The sequence below is a fragment of the Heliconius melpomene genome, chromosome 4 (genome assembly GCF_056956725.1).
Source record: "Heliconius melpomene rosina isolate 202511_hmr_F chromosome 4, ASM5695672v1, whole genome shotgun sequence".
Lineage (NCBI taxonomy): Eukaryota > Metazoa > Arthropoda > Insecta > Lepidoptera > Nymphalidae > Heliconius > Heliconius melpomene.
The window spans coordinates 3423148-3438779 of record NC_140392.1 but is presented as its reverse complement, the minus strand read 5'-3'; the positions used below and the strand labels follow the sequence as shown (position 1 = coordinate 3438779).

At 38.6% G+C, this 15632-nt stretch overlaps 1 protein-coding gene across 1 annotated transcript; it reads left to right on the top strand.

Moving 5' to 3' along the window:
- Positions 1–1701: 1701 nt before the first annotated feature.
- On the top strand, positions 1702–7260 carry LOC146539467 (uncharacterized). Its single transcript, XM_085185176.1, has one exon. It carries the CDS (start codon positions 1702–1704, stop codon positions 7258–7260), a length of 5559 nt encoding a protein of 1852 aa, XP_085041302.1.
- Positions 7261–15632: the final 8372 nt, after the last annotated feature.

Here is a 15632-nt window from a genome sequence, read left to right as displayed (position 1 = left end):
AATACTTAAATAGTATAATGTTTTATACATAGATAGATAGATATTTTTATGTTCTTTTAATATGTATAAATTGTAAAAACATCCGATTTTTAGTTATTAAAATATAAATGTAAATGTGTGATAATCATAGTAAAAATATTGTTGTAAATAAAGATAAAACGGCTCGGTGGCTCGCGGCTCTCGTTACCGTTTAGCTCCGCGCAACGGAGGTGCGCGTCGGGCGAGACAGAGTCAGTCGGCAATCAACGGTGAGCACAACAGGAAGAAGATAGAATCGGAACAAGACACGAATAGAGCCGACAGTCACCGACCGTTATACAGTGATCAACATCTTGTTTCAATATCCTGTTTCAACATCCTGTTTCAGTATCTTGTTTCAATGTATAGCAAGAACGTCCTACAAGAACGTCTCACAAGAACGTCTCGCAAGAACGTCTCACAAGAAGGACTCACAAGAACGTCTCACAAGAAGGACTCACAAGAACGTCTCACAAGAACGACTCACAAGAACGTCTCACAAGAAGGACTCGCAAGAACGTCTCACAAGAAGGACTCACAAGAACGTCTCACAAGAACGTCTCACAAGAACGACTCACAAGAACGTCTCACAAGAACGACTCACAAGAACGTCTCACAAGAACGACTCACAAGAACGTCTCACAAGAACGACTCACAAGAACGTCTCACAAGAACGACTCACAAGAACGTCTTGGGGTCTCAGCATACTCCGTGTTCCCATGATCTAGAACCTATAGTGTGCAGGGCGTCAGCGGCTCATTCACTTGAGTTCCGCCCGTCCGGTACAACGTGCTGGTCCTTCGAGCTGGATCTGGGGACTCCTCACCGAAGCTGAAGCATCATCCGTCATCGTGCAAGTTATCGCAGTGCTCCGTCGCGCAAGTGCTCCGTCGCGCAGTACTCTATCGCGCAGTGTTTTCCGTCGCGCTCGCAAACGCATTCGCCGTCGCGTTTCGCATCCGTATCGACTGTCGCGCTCGCAACTGCGCTGACGTCACATATCCCGTCACGTCGTGAGTGTTTTGTGCATCCGCCTTCGTGAGTCTTCGTAAGTGCTCCATCGCGTAGTGCTCTCCGTCGCGCCGTGCTCCATCGCGCAGTATATTCCGTATTGACTGTCGCGCTCGCAACTGTGCTGAAGTCGCCTTACTCGCCTGTAGTCTTCGTGAGTGTTCGTGCATCAGCCTCTGACATCCGCCTTCGAGTGTTATCGTGAGTCTTCGTGAGTGTTCGTGCATCAGCCTCTGACATCCGCCTTCGAGTGTTATCGTGAGTGTTCGAGAACCTTCGTGCATCCGCCTTCGAGTATTATCGTACTACATCGCGCAGTGCTCTCCGTCGCGCAGTGTTCTCCGTCACATAGCGCTCTCCGCTGCGCTCTCCGCCGCCTCCGTTGGCGTCCGCATTGACTGTCGTGCTCGCTACTGCGCTGACATCTATCGCGCCGTAAGTCACGTCGTGAGTGTTCGTGCATCCGCCTTCGAGTATTATCGTAAGTCTTCGTGAGTGTTCGTGCATCATCCTCCGACATCCGCCTTCGTGTGTCGTCGTTCGTCTCCGAGAATCTTCGTGCTTCCGCCTTCGAGTGTCGTCGTTCGTCTCCGAGAATCTTCGTGCATCCGCCTTCGAGTATTATCGTTTCGTCTTGGTGAGTTTTACCAATTATCGTAGGTTTTTACTAAGATGCCTATCACAAGATCAAGAGGTCGATCCGAGGGATTGAGATATGAAGCCGACCCTTCATCTAGTCACACAGAGGTGACACACCCGCCTACGAATACACAAGAGGATTCCGTAATAGAAAAGAACTTAATAGTACCAAGTGACGAAAGGGAAGACTCAAGAATTATTTCAATTAACAAGGAGGAACAATTTGAAGACACACAAATAAAGTCGACAACTTCGAAACGTGCAAACTCGAAGAAGTCTACGAAATCCAGACGTAGAGCAAGAAATGCTCGTGAAGAAATACTTCGCATCAAGCTTGAACTCGCGCAAATAGCTCTGGAAGATGCTGAATCAGATAGTTCAGAATCCCAGGAAGATAATATATCGAAAACCGACTACGTTAGCTCCTGGATTGAAGATAATGCACAAATCGTACAAAAATCACTTACACCATGTGCAGATGTTCCGAGGCAACCACATCCAGTGCCGTCATGCTATAGAATGCCTCAACATCCGAATATCGGCAACAATTCCGAAAATCAACAAGCAATACAGAGAGATTCAACAAAGGAAATAGAGGAGCTAAAAAAGGAAATAGAAAATTTGAAGAAAAGATGTGAAAAAGCCGAAACCGCTCCTACATCGTTGTGTATGAAAACAGAGGTACCTAAACCTACAATGTTACCTCCATCATCGTCATACAATTTTCCCGTCGCGTCCAAAGTCATCATGGATCTTCCTACATATAGTGGAGTGTTAAATGAATGGCTATCATACAGGGCCATATATGAAAACACTAAGGGATACTTCAATGAAGTCGAAAATACAGCCAGAATTCGAAGAAGCCTAACTGGAAAAGCATTGGAAGTCGTCGATACACAACTCATAGCTCATTCAAAACCGGATGCCATCATAGAAGAGCTTGAAATGAATTTCGGTCGCCCAGATGCAATCGCATATAGTGAATATGACAAGCTTCGATCTCTACCTCGTTGTGCTGACAATCCAAAGGAGATACATGCATTCGCCAGTAAGGTAAGAAGCAGTGTCAATCTGTTTCGCGCCCTCGATTTACACAACTTTATCACTGCGCCAGATATAACGAGAGCCCTTCGTGAAAAGCTACCATCGTCGTTATGTACCAGGTGGTACGAGGAACAAGCATCTATATTCAAACCAGACCTGACACACTTCAGCGAGTTTCTCACCAAACAAGCAGCATGTCGCACACCTTATTCAACGGAGATCCCGCACTCAGAGCCTACTCGTCGTGTGATACATAGAACGCACAACACTACTGAAGAAAGGAAAACTAATAGATTTCATGGAATGGTGAAAAGTATGTGCAAAATTTGTAACAAAGAAGGTCATCACAGTATTAGCTGCAAGAAATTTCAAGATGCCAACTCAGATAAAAGATGGGAACTCGCCAAAGAACACCGACTGTGCTTCAGATGCCTGCGGTTCCGACAATCAGGACATTCCTGTAAACCACAGAAGTGCAATATTAAGGGATGCATCGGTACTCATCATCGATTACTACACTATGATAAAAAGGAGAAATCAGAAAATCGAAATCAACAAGAAGAAAAAGAAACCGTGGCCAACGCATGGATACCATCAAAGGCGCATGCTTACCTTAAAATCATACCAGTCAGAGTTCATGGACCGGCGGGAGAAACCTCTGCATACGCTCTATTAGACGACGGATCAACTGTATCTCTCATAGATGAAGCTTTGGCAAACGAAGTCGGTGCTGAGGGACGGCTGGATCCTTTAAAGATGGAAGCAATCGGGGATATAGTTATTGAAACGCCGGGATCAAGGCGTGTTACCGTGACACTTGCTAATTCACAGAAAAAGAAGATTAGCTTTACAGCTCGTACCGTTCCGCATCTTAATCTTTCCCCGCAAACAATTCGTGAAGAAGACTTAGCTGCCTGCGATCATCTAATAGATTTGAAGAACCAGCTCACCTACGACTCAGCCACGCCTAAAATTCTAATTGGTCAAGACAATTGGAATTTACTACTCGCCGAAGATGTCCGTATAGGACCGAAGAACCAACCAATCGCTTCACTGACGTCGCTCGGATGGGTGCTCCATGGTGCGCACAATAGGACATTGGGTCAGAAAATCCATTTCGTCAATCAAGTTACTGCTATTGAAGATAGAATGGATGAACAACTGAGAGATTACTTTGCCTTGGAATCTCTTATCATTAATCCGCGTCGGCCAGACTCTGATCCAGAAATAAAGGCTGAAAACATTTTGAAGAAAAATATACACCGTTTACAAGATGGACACATTGAAACCGCACTCTTATGGAAAGCAGAGAACAGCATCATGGTTAATAATTATGAGTCGGCGCTGAAGAGGCTCATATCAATAGAGAGAAAAATTGATCGTGATCCTGAACTGAAAAGGAGATACACCGAACAAATGGAATCACTCGTCCAGAAGGGCTACGCTGAGGTGGCACCTAAAAGTATCTCTCCAGGCAGAACATGGTACCTGCCACACTTCGACGTGCAAAACCCGGCTAAACCAGAGAAGCTTCGCATTGTTCACGACGCCGCTGCTAAAACCAAAGGTATGTCACTAAACGATTTCCTCTTGACTGGACCAGACCTTCTTCAATCGCTTCCTGGAGTCATGATGAGATTTCGCCGTCATGCTTTCGCTGTATCAGCCGACATAGCCGAAATGTTTATGCAAGTCAAAGTAAGACCTCAAGATAGGGATGCCCTTCGCTACCTGTGGAGAGGACACCGGCGGGAGGGAACTCCTGAAGAATATCGCATGACGTCGCTTATATTTGGAGCTACGAGTTCACCATGCACCGCGATATTCGCTAAAGATTGGAACGCAAAAAGGTACATCGACACGCATCCAGAAGCAGTGGAAGCTATCATCCACAACCACTATATGGATGACTACCTAGACAGTTTCCGAAGTATAGAAGAAGCTATAGAAACTTCCAAGAAGGTCCAACATATCCACGGAGAAGCTTGTTTCAAACTCTGCAAGTGGGTTTCAAATATCCCAAAAATAATAAATGAACTTGAAACACAATCAAACATGACAGAAACTATTAACCTGGGTACCAAAGAAGAAAAGATTTTGGGTTTAATGTGGAGACCGTCAACCGATGAATTACGATTCAATCTAAAACTGGCAAGATTACCGCCCAGTTTATTAAATAAAACAACTCCTACGAAGAGAGAAGCTCTGAAGATAGTTATGTCACTCTATGACCCTCTTGGTTTCGCCTCACCGGTTACTATTCGGGCTAAGCAAATTCTCCAGGAATCATGGCGAAGAATTATAGATTGGGATCAACATCTGGATGAAGATCTTTCCAAGCAGTGGGCAGAATGGATGCTACACCTTCAGAAACTGAAAAATGTGAGCTTACCTCGATGCTACTCTGGTTATAGTGATGCCACATCTGTACAACTACATATATTCAGCGACGCCAGTGAAACAGCCTACGCAGCAGCTGCCTACTGGAGGGTGGTTGCTCCGGATGGAAAAGTCCAAGTCAACATGATCATGGCTAAAGCGAAAGTAGCCCCGCTCAAGGTTATGTCAATTCCTCGTTTAGAACTACAAGCAGCCGTCATGGGAGTTCGCATAGCAGAAGCTGTCATAAAAGAACATCGTATCGCGCCGGAATGCAAAATCTTTTGGACAGACAGTAAGACAGTTCTGACGTGGATAAGAAATGGAGCCAGGTCTTATAAGCCATTTGTCGCACATAGACTAGCAGCCATTGAAGAATATACCAAAGTTGAAGAATGGCGTTGGGTACCTTCTAAGCTCAATGTCGCCGATATAGCCACCAGAGAAGTACCATCTGATTTTGGAGCTGATCATGAATGGTATCACGGGCCTGCCTTCTTGAAAGAAAATCCGAGTACCTGGCCTATCGAAAAACCGGTCGTGTCAAACAATACTGGTGAAGAACATACTTTTACCGTTAAAGAACTCCAGCTGAAGACAAAATTACGTGAAGCAATTCCTGATCCACAACGCTTCTCAAAATGGGAGCGATTACTTCGTGCCACAGCTAGAGTCTTGCAATTTTTAGATATTTGCAGAAATAAAAAAGAGAAGATCTTTTATAAGCGAACACGTAGAAATATGGAATCAGATCCTACGTGGAACAAACGAAGAGAAACATTGCAAAAGAAATCTACTACTCTACATAGCAAGAAATCTATGGACTCCAACAATTTTCTGATATTGGATTCGAAGTACATTACAAAAGCAGAAAATCTTCTCATCCGAACCTCTCAAGAAGAATCTTTCAATGAAGATATCACAGACTTAAGATACAACAGGACTATTGCCAAACAAAGTCGCCTTCATTCATTACCTGTAGAACTCCGAGATGACATTGTCGTTCTTCGCAGCCGTATAGCCGCCGCCGAGGGAATAAAAGACGAAACAAAGAAACCACAAGTCTTAGATGGAGATAACTACATCACACAGTTATATATTGATTGGACCCACCGTTGTCTTCACCACAGCAGCACCGAAATAATAGTAAATGAAGTACGTCAACATTTTTGGGTAATTCGTCTTCGTCCCACCGTGAAAAGGATAGTTCATCAGTGCCTCAAGTGTCGTATTCGCAAGGCACAACCCCCACAGCCTTCTACGGGTGATCATCCTAAATCCCGTCTCGCTCATCATCGAAGACCATTTACATACACCGGCTTAGATTATTTTGGCCCTCTCACAGTAGTCGTCGGCAGACAACACGTGAAACGTTACGTCGCACTCTTCACGTGTCTTACCACTAGAGCAGTTCACCTGGAAATCGCCGCCAGCTTAAGCGCAGACTCTGCCATACTTGCATTGCGAAGATTCGCTGCACGTCGAGGATGTCCTTCCGAAATTTACTCAGATAATGGTACAAACATGCATGGAGCAGACAAAGAACTTCGAGAAGCATTCAAAGAAGAAGCCAGTCGTCGAGGCATCGCATGGCGTTTCATAACACCATCTGCACCATTCATGGGAGGCGCATGGGAACGTCTTGTTCGCTGCGTGAAAACAGCTCTATACACTATTCTTCGTGAGAGATATCCCCGAGAAGAAATTTTGGCTACATTACTCTGCGAAGTAGAATATACTGTGAATAGTCGTCCCCTCACACATGTTTCTGTAAACAATGACGACGAAGAATCTATAACACCCAATCACTTTTTACTTGGGGGTTCAGCTCGTCTACCTGTACCTGGCACATTTAGTGAGGACGACATCGATAGCAAAAAGCAGTGGAGACGCTCACAGATATTAGCGGACATGTTTTGGAGACGCTGGGTTCGCGAATATCTCCCTGAACTTCAACACCGGCGGGAGCCTCATGGTCGAGGCCCTACTTATGAAATAGGTGACCCGGTACTTATAGCCGACTCACAACTTCCAAGAAATACGTGGCCAAGAGGACGCATAGAAAAAGTATATCCAGGTGCAGATGGACAAGTGCGAATAGTTGAAGTACGCACTAAGGGTGGTCTTCTGAAAAGGCCAACCAAAAAACTCGTTCCGCTTCCAAAGTAAGAAGACGTCGTCGCTCACCGCGGGAAAGATGCAGCATCACATCGAGACCTGATTCTGCACGGCGGGAGAAATGTTCGCGACAACCGACGCGCATCATCGGCTGTGAACTCGTCACAACATGTTAGAGACTGTTTAGTTTGGCAAAAAGTGACGTCATACCACTCTCGTAATTTTGAATGTTATTATTAGTGTCTTTTCTAAATTAATAGTGTTTTTTCCTTTGTAAATAAGTAATTACATTAAATAATAAATATAAATAGATTTGGGTTCCGTTTTAGATAATAATTTTCGACTTTATATCTTATTTGTATAGTTGTACTATGATTTGCCGCATTAATCGCTTTTTATATAATAGTAACTTCCGTATAGTAAATTTTATTATTAATTATTGTTTGTCATAGTTTTCTGTAACAAAATAACAGATTTGTATATTCCTAATGTGTGTAATTAATTTTAGAGAGAATTTTCATTGTAAAAACTCATGTAAAATTCGTCATCGTAACAGCATTTTTCGTAATTTAATAATAGATAATACTTAAATAGTATAATGTTTTATACAAAGATAGATAGATATTTTTATGTTCTTTTAATATGTATAAATTGTAAAAACATCCGATTTTTAGTTATTAAAATATAAATGTAAATGTGTGATAATCATAGTAAAAATATTGTTGTAAATAAAGATAAAACGGCTCGGTGGCTCGCGGCTCTCGTTACCGTTTAGCTCCGCGCAACGGAGGTGCGCGTCGGGCGAGACAGAGTCAGTCGGCAATCAACGGTGAGCACAACAGGAAGAAGATAGAATCGGAACAAGACACGAATAGAGCCGACAGTCACCGACCGTTATACAGTGATCAACATCTTGTTTCAATATCCTGTTTCAACATCCTGTTTCAGTATCTTGTTTCAATGTATAGCAAGAACGTCCTACAAGAACGTCTCACAAGAACGTCTCGCAAGAACGTCTCACAAGAAGGACTCACAAGAACGTCTCACAAGAAGGACTCACAAGAACGTCTCACAAGAACGACTCACAAGAACGTCTCACAAGAAGGACTCGCAAGAACGTCTCACAAGAAGGACTCACAAGAACGTCTCACAAGAACGACTCACAAGAACGTCTCACAAGAACGTCTCACAAGAACGACTCACAAGAACGACTCACAAGAACGTCTCACAAGAACGACTCACAAGAACGTCTCACAAGAACGACTCACAAGAACGTCTCACAAGAACGACTCACAAGAACGTCTTGGGGTCTCAGCATACTCCGTGTTCCCATGATCTAGAACCTATAGTGTGCAGGGCGTCAGCGGCTCATTCACTTGAGTTCCGCCCGTCCGGTACAATAAAAAATATATTGAAATTACAATTTTTAGACAGAAATATGATCACTACACGTTATCCTTAAAAAATATGAATATGCTCTCGCGGACTTTTTTGTAGATCTTATTAAGAGAAACAATACTCCAATACATTATTTTCATGTAGTACTCACCATTAAAGCAGCGCATGCGCGAAAGTGTCTCAACGGGTAGGACTTTATACACATTTATCGTATTTATGGTAATTTACATAAGAATGTACAAATAATAAACTATATATAAACCTTCTCTGAGAAATACTCGACCTATTGGTGAAAACCGCATCAAAATCCGTTGGGTGGTTTAGGAGAAGAAGAGTTAGAAAGTTCAGACAGACACAAAAAGCGACTTTGTTTTATAAGATATAGGAAGACAATATACTACCTTTTTAAACATAGCGTTTCATTTTTATGACCCCCGACAGATGTCTATAATTAATTGACAGCCTCGTACAAAGAATAAAATAGTGAATACGTGTGAATACAAAACCAACGTAAGAAAATAATAATTGCTATAAATCAAAGCAGACTGGATAACGCTAAAAGACAACAAAGTGAGATGATTCATTAATTGTGACTGTCGTTTCTCTAATTTACACATAATTTGCAACGTCTGTACATATTGTAATTATGCTAATAATAAAATTGTAACGTGTGTATGCTAATAAACTCTTATGTACATAGAAACAAATTTAATTAATTTATTCCAATCACCCCAACCCGATATATAACTATATACTGGAAATAAAAAATGTCGAAACTTGTAGGTACTACACTGGTGGCAGAACCTAATGCTGTGACTTTGTTATCGTGTTTCTATTTATCTTGTTTAATATATTTGTTGCCACAATAATTGATACATAAAAAATATATATCTTTCAATATATAAAATTTTGAACTAGCAGACCAAACTAACACTGTTATGACCTATGATATTTATGACACTGACGGTACCTGATCCTGATCCTGATCCTAATCCTGACCCGATACCCGAGTGAGACTAATTTTCTACTTTTAATGCATGATATCTGAGATAAATCAATAAATCTTCTGGTTTTTTTACATTTCTAATAGGTTTATCGAGTATCCTAATACAGAAAATAGCTTTTTTCTTTCGTTTTAACCAGATCTAAAAGTAAAGCTAAGGGTAATTTATTACAGAAATATTGATGTATATTTTTTTTATTGTCTAGTATTAGCTTTCATTTCTTTGAGAAACTGATCATAATTTCGCTCAAAGCACTTTATTAAACTTTTTGTAGATACAAATTATTTCCTCACAAGACCCATTATAAACAAACGAGCAAAATTTATACACTCATTTACTTATGTAAGCCAATTTTCTATATGTCACACAAACTGCGGAATTACATTTAAATGTGATCTATTAACTTTTATAATACCAGTAACTAAAGTTTAACTTTAATTCTTATCTATTATACAGAAATTTATAAATCTAAACATTGCTTTTGTATACCAGTAAAAAGTTCCTTTGCTTGTCTTTATGTCACCGAAGCGCTTTATCACATCAGATGAACCGCTCATCAGAAGATGTAAATCACTCCTACGGCCGCGAAGATCTCGAAGTTTTGCATTTTCGATAAATTCCCTTTTTTTTTTGTTTGTCATTGCCATCATTCCACTGGGTGGTTCCTCTAGGGTGCGTCTCAGCATCCGACTCCATTTCCCTCAAATTAATGCAACAAATGTCATTAAAAACTAATAATCTTAATAAATTAATTGGTGTATTTATAAATTATCAATTCAAAAGTATTCTCTTTTAAATGTCATTCAAAAAATATTTAAAATGGATCGTCAAAATGTCAATAAATAAATCAGAATCAATCAAAAGAAAAAAAATACTAAAATAATCAATATTAATAAACAAACATAATAATTTAAGCATACATTACTTACAAAGACTACTACACACTATGCCTGACTGCCGCAATCATCAGTCACGAGCAGGCGCTTACTTAATGTTTTACTTTACTACTACGCCCGACATACCGAGGCCACCACCAGCCTCGAGCAAGCAGGCTCTTACTCTAAATACATAATATCAATCATCAATCTTCGGCACGCTGACCGATAATTCATCTACGGCACGCTGACCGTTAATTCATCTATGGTATTCTAACCATTCTTCTGTGGCACGCTGACCACTAATTCATCTATGGTATTCTAACCATTCTTCTGTGGCACGCTGACCACTAATTCATCTACGGCATCCTTAGCCGTGTATCAATCTTTATACTATTCTATAAAATATACTTTATCTTCATACTATTCTAATAAAATATACTTCATCATCACACTATTCTACAAAATATACTTCATCATCACACTATTCTATAAAATATACTTTATCTTCATACTATTCTAATAAAATGCATAATAACTCTTAAAGTGACTAAATTTTCAATCAAAAGCTCTCCGATCAATAATATTTACAAAAGCTAGCAGTGGAAAACTTGATTTCCATGTTTTTGTTGTACGTACCTCACTTTGGGGCTGGATCTGATCCCGCTTCTGAACTGTGATGAAATCAAACACCTCGAGGCTTTTACAGAACTTATATTTCTTCCAGGGCTAAATAACATTAGGCTTCTACAATTTATATCTCAGGACTTTTACAGAACTTATACTTCTTCCAGGGCTAGATACCATTAGGCTTGTACAATGTATATATTAAATTATAATACAATATTTTATTCTAGAGGACCACTTTCCTCTTCAGCTCCAAATCTAATAATGCGCATCAGAATTTTCAACACATCAAGCGTCGCGCTAGTTCTATGTATAAATTTTCAAATATATCTTTTTATTAAACAAAGAGGTTGATTTACATTTTTCTATAACAAATTATCGTAAATATAAAAACTATTTATATAAAATCATTACACAAGAAAAACAAATAATTTATACAATTTGTACAATTTATAAGAGTTGACAAACTTAAATTTGCTAATAATATATGTCCATATACATTCATTTTGTATGAAATTAACTACAGTTATAATTGTATTTATTTTTATCAAATAAATTAGATTTTTGGACTATTTTCTTCATCGCACTGCAAGATCTCACTTCTTGCTAAAGAAAAATAATATGAAACGATCATCATCATCATGATACCTGCACGCGATCGCAAGATAAATGGTCCTGTACAGACAGGCAGACAGATAAGAAAGTGATCCTACAAGGCTTCTGTTTTTACCTCTAGATACGGAACCCTAAAAATATTAAGCTAAATAGAAAAATGAATAGCCACATAATAGTCTCACTTGTTTTGAATAAATTAAAATTTAGATTCTTACAAATTGCCAAATAACAGGCACAAAGCATTTAATTTGTAAAGTTAACAGACATTTTCTTTTCTTAAACTTATTAAAAGTCTTAAACATTTCAGAGTTTTTGTGTTGTCTCGAACGTTTGTTTTCTCAAGGCTTGATGGATAAAGAAAATTACAGATAAAAAGCTCTTTTAATTGTTTTCCCCTAAATGTAGCAAACAAAGACGAAGCTTAGCTATTTGGAGTTTGATAAAAGTGTTAACGAGTTACCTTTATTAGCTACGTGCTTTATTCTCTGTCTATTAGAGTTTTGTCTTACTTTTAAGAGTAATCAAAGTGAAATAACTTTTTTTTAAACGAATTTAATTTGTATAAATTAAATAAATATATTAGCTTCACGCTGTATCCCGCACAGAGCAGGGTAGCCAGAGGGAACCTAGTGTTACTCTCTCTCTCCGTTCCTCACTTTCTGCGGAATTTTGGAGGTATTGCGTGTTGAGTGGCAAAAATCAACGCCGAGAATTTGTATAATACAATTAATCTGACTTGCAAAAATTAAGATATTTTTCCTGTCGTGTAGGCGCTTCCACGAAATTCTGGATACATTGTGTGTTGAGTGGCGAAGAAATCAAAACATTAAATATTTAATCTCTCTGCGTAGGAATCGACCTCACGACCTGTTGAGTTTACAGTCACCAGGACCAACCTCATGATATTTATGTTAGAAATGTATTTAAAATAATAATAATTTTACAATGACTAACCTATATGTGGTTAAAAATTACCAAAAAATCAATTGTTATGTCTAACATAATTATATTCATATATATTACATAGTAGCTATATGGATTATCGGATCAACTAACATCGTCGCATTAAAATTATACTAACCCCCAATCCTCTACGCGGGAATTAATTCAGTAAGGAAGCCATTATTGTAACTATTCTAATTAAGCGTGTATAGCGCTCGAAACTCCCTCTTGCACTGTCGTAAGGTAATTAGTCGTCTCCTGGCACGCACTGCGGAAGTGGAACTAAATCGTATTAGAGTAAAATTTAAGCTTTGTAAATAAAATTCAAATTATCTCTAGTGTGAGGCCACTCGTACAAGGGTATTAGCGTGTTATGGGTTCGATCCCCACGAGGAAATTCATATTTAATATTTTTATTTTTTCTAACTAAAGAAAATTATTAAAGAACAATTAATTTAGCTTTTAAAAAAAATTGAATTTAAAAAAATACAATGATTTATTTGAAAGTTAATATATATAAATATAATATAGATATATTTATATAGATATATGTAAATACCAACAAAGCCTACAATAAACCATAAACAATGATACCAGAAGTGTCAGTCAGTGGAATACGTTATCAACACACGTACGAACACTGAAGAAACGTTTATTACTAAATCACAAATGCATTTTTCGTGTTCTTAAAAAGCGGTCTTCCTTTATTACTTTCACGACGACGATTTGAACGCACATTGTTGTCGGCTGTGGAATAATTTGATAAAAATATAAGTCTTTTCTTGTTGTATCCCGCACTCAGCAGTAGGCAGAGGGAACCTAGTGTTAAAACACTCTGCTCCCTTCCTTATCACCAAATTCAGAACTCACCTTTAACAGATGAAATGTAACTCAAATTTCACCAACTACACTTTTTATATTAACATCTTATTTAGGTACCTATTATAATTATACACAATTTAAAATTTAAAAAAAAACACCACAAATCGAAATAAATTTAAAATTAAATTACATTCATAAGAATTTTGCATTTTCATCATAGTTGGATGAAAAATAAATTCTCCTGTACACACAGACCTACCTACTTCCCACACGCTCGTGTGTCATCTCAACGGGAAATGGATTTAGTGTCGCGTTGTCAGTGCCGGGGATCATTGGTTTATCTTATCACGATTGACACTTGCTTTCACAGCGAGGCACTAACCCCATAACAGAGATTTTAGAGGCCGTAAACCCGTTATACATGGTATGGCGGCAGATATGGTATTTACAATGTTTAAACTTTTGTAATAAATGTTTAACTTAGGTGAAGTATTAAAATGTTTAAAATTTGAAATTACCTTTCAAATTGGAGTGATTTGTTTATCAGTAATAATAATCGATCAGAGGAATGAAATATTTCCATTTCCTCGTTCGCAGAGTTAGGTTCCACCACTCAACACACAAGGTCTCGAATTAAGGTACACTGTTCTCCATTCGAATTCGAGACATTGTATATTTTGACACTTCGATGTTGACTTCTGTGTTGTGTCTTGTCATTAGGCTTTCTAACAAAAAAACCGCTTTAACCATAATACCACTCATAAAATTCACCATTCTTTCAGTACTCTCATATAAAACATTTTGAGAGATTTTAAAACACATTGAAAGACTAAAGACAAGAGTTCAGGCCGATATTAGGTCTTTACTATTCAATTTCCAGATCAACTCGGTGGTTCCTTTCACCTTTTAGTAGCTTCATTAGATATTCCAGCGGTTCGCGCGTACTAGTAAGCTGTGATTCTATGAGTTCTAACCGCGCTATCTCTGCAGAACACTTGCACTTAAGGCCCGTATTTATAAATCGCTCTCAATTCGAAGATAGATCTTGAGATGCCGTTTTCATTCATAGATATATAATTTGTGAATGAAAATAGATTTATAAATACGGGCCTAAGGGCTTTTATTAGTTATCTTATAAATTTTACCAAAGATATTATATATTTTTAACTTTTATATCTTTTTTAATGTATCTTTTTTAAAGAAAAAGTTAATTAAAGACAATCGTAAAAGTAGACTAGTAAAATACCTGCTGAAAGACAAGCAAATAAAGCACATCAAAATATTAGCTTCTGTTAAAAACATAATAAATATTTTGCCTATTAAAGTAGGAAGAAAGAAAGTATAGTAAAAAAAGACATTACTCAAAAAAATGCACATATTTAAGTGACGGAATTTAACACCGCGCCTTTTTTCGTTATTTGTTGTGAGTGGAAATCGAACCCACAACCTACCACGTTTACACCTGCACCTGCACCACGTCCAATATACTAATATTACTTCTAAATAATTCCTTGTTGACCATTATAATATTTAATGGATATATGAATAATGTATAGCTTTAACAGCTTCCCAAGAACACTCTATTTACGTATCACTTTGGAGGAAAGCACCTTCTTGATTGCAGATTAAGCTGCTCTAAGCGACTGTGAATGGCGCTAGCTTGAGAAATGCAAATATTAATAATAATAATTAACATATATTTGACAACTGCAGCTTAGGGGCACAACCCCTAGGACGATTGTGAGTTCGATTCCACTCGAGGGGAATGAAATATTTAATATTTTTATTCACTGGTAACGAGGCAAAGCTCTGTTCTGTTTTCCATCACTCAAACACTAATGCTTCAAAAATTCGTAAGGAAGTGGGAAACGGAAGTGCCTTAATGGGAACGGAGCGTCTTAACACTAGGTTCCTAGGTTCCCCCTGCTTCTCTTAATATGTGTAAAATACAGTGTGAAGCTAAAACATTAATATTGAGGTCGTCGTAGTGTAGCGGTTTGTGTTGGACTCGATTCTTACTTAGCCTGAGCTCTCGTAACTGGACAAAGATTTAACTTATAAAATAATTTCTTACATAGAAATTTTACATATCTACGTAAATATATTTTTATTGACATTAAAATGAAAGATTAAATTACCA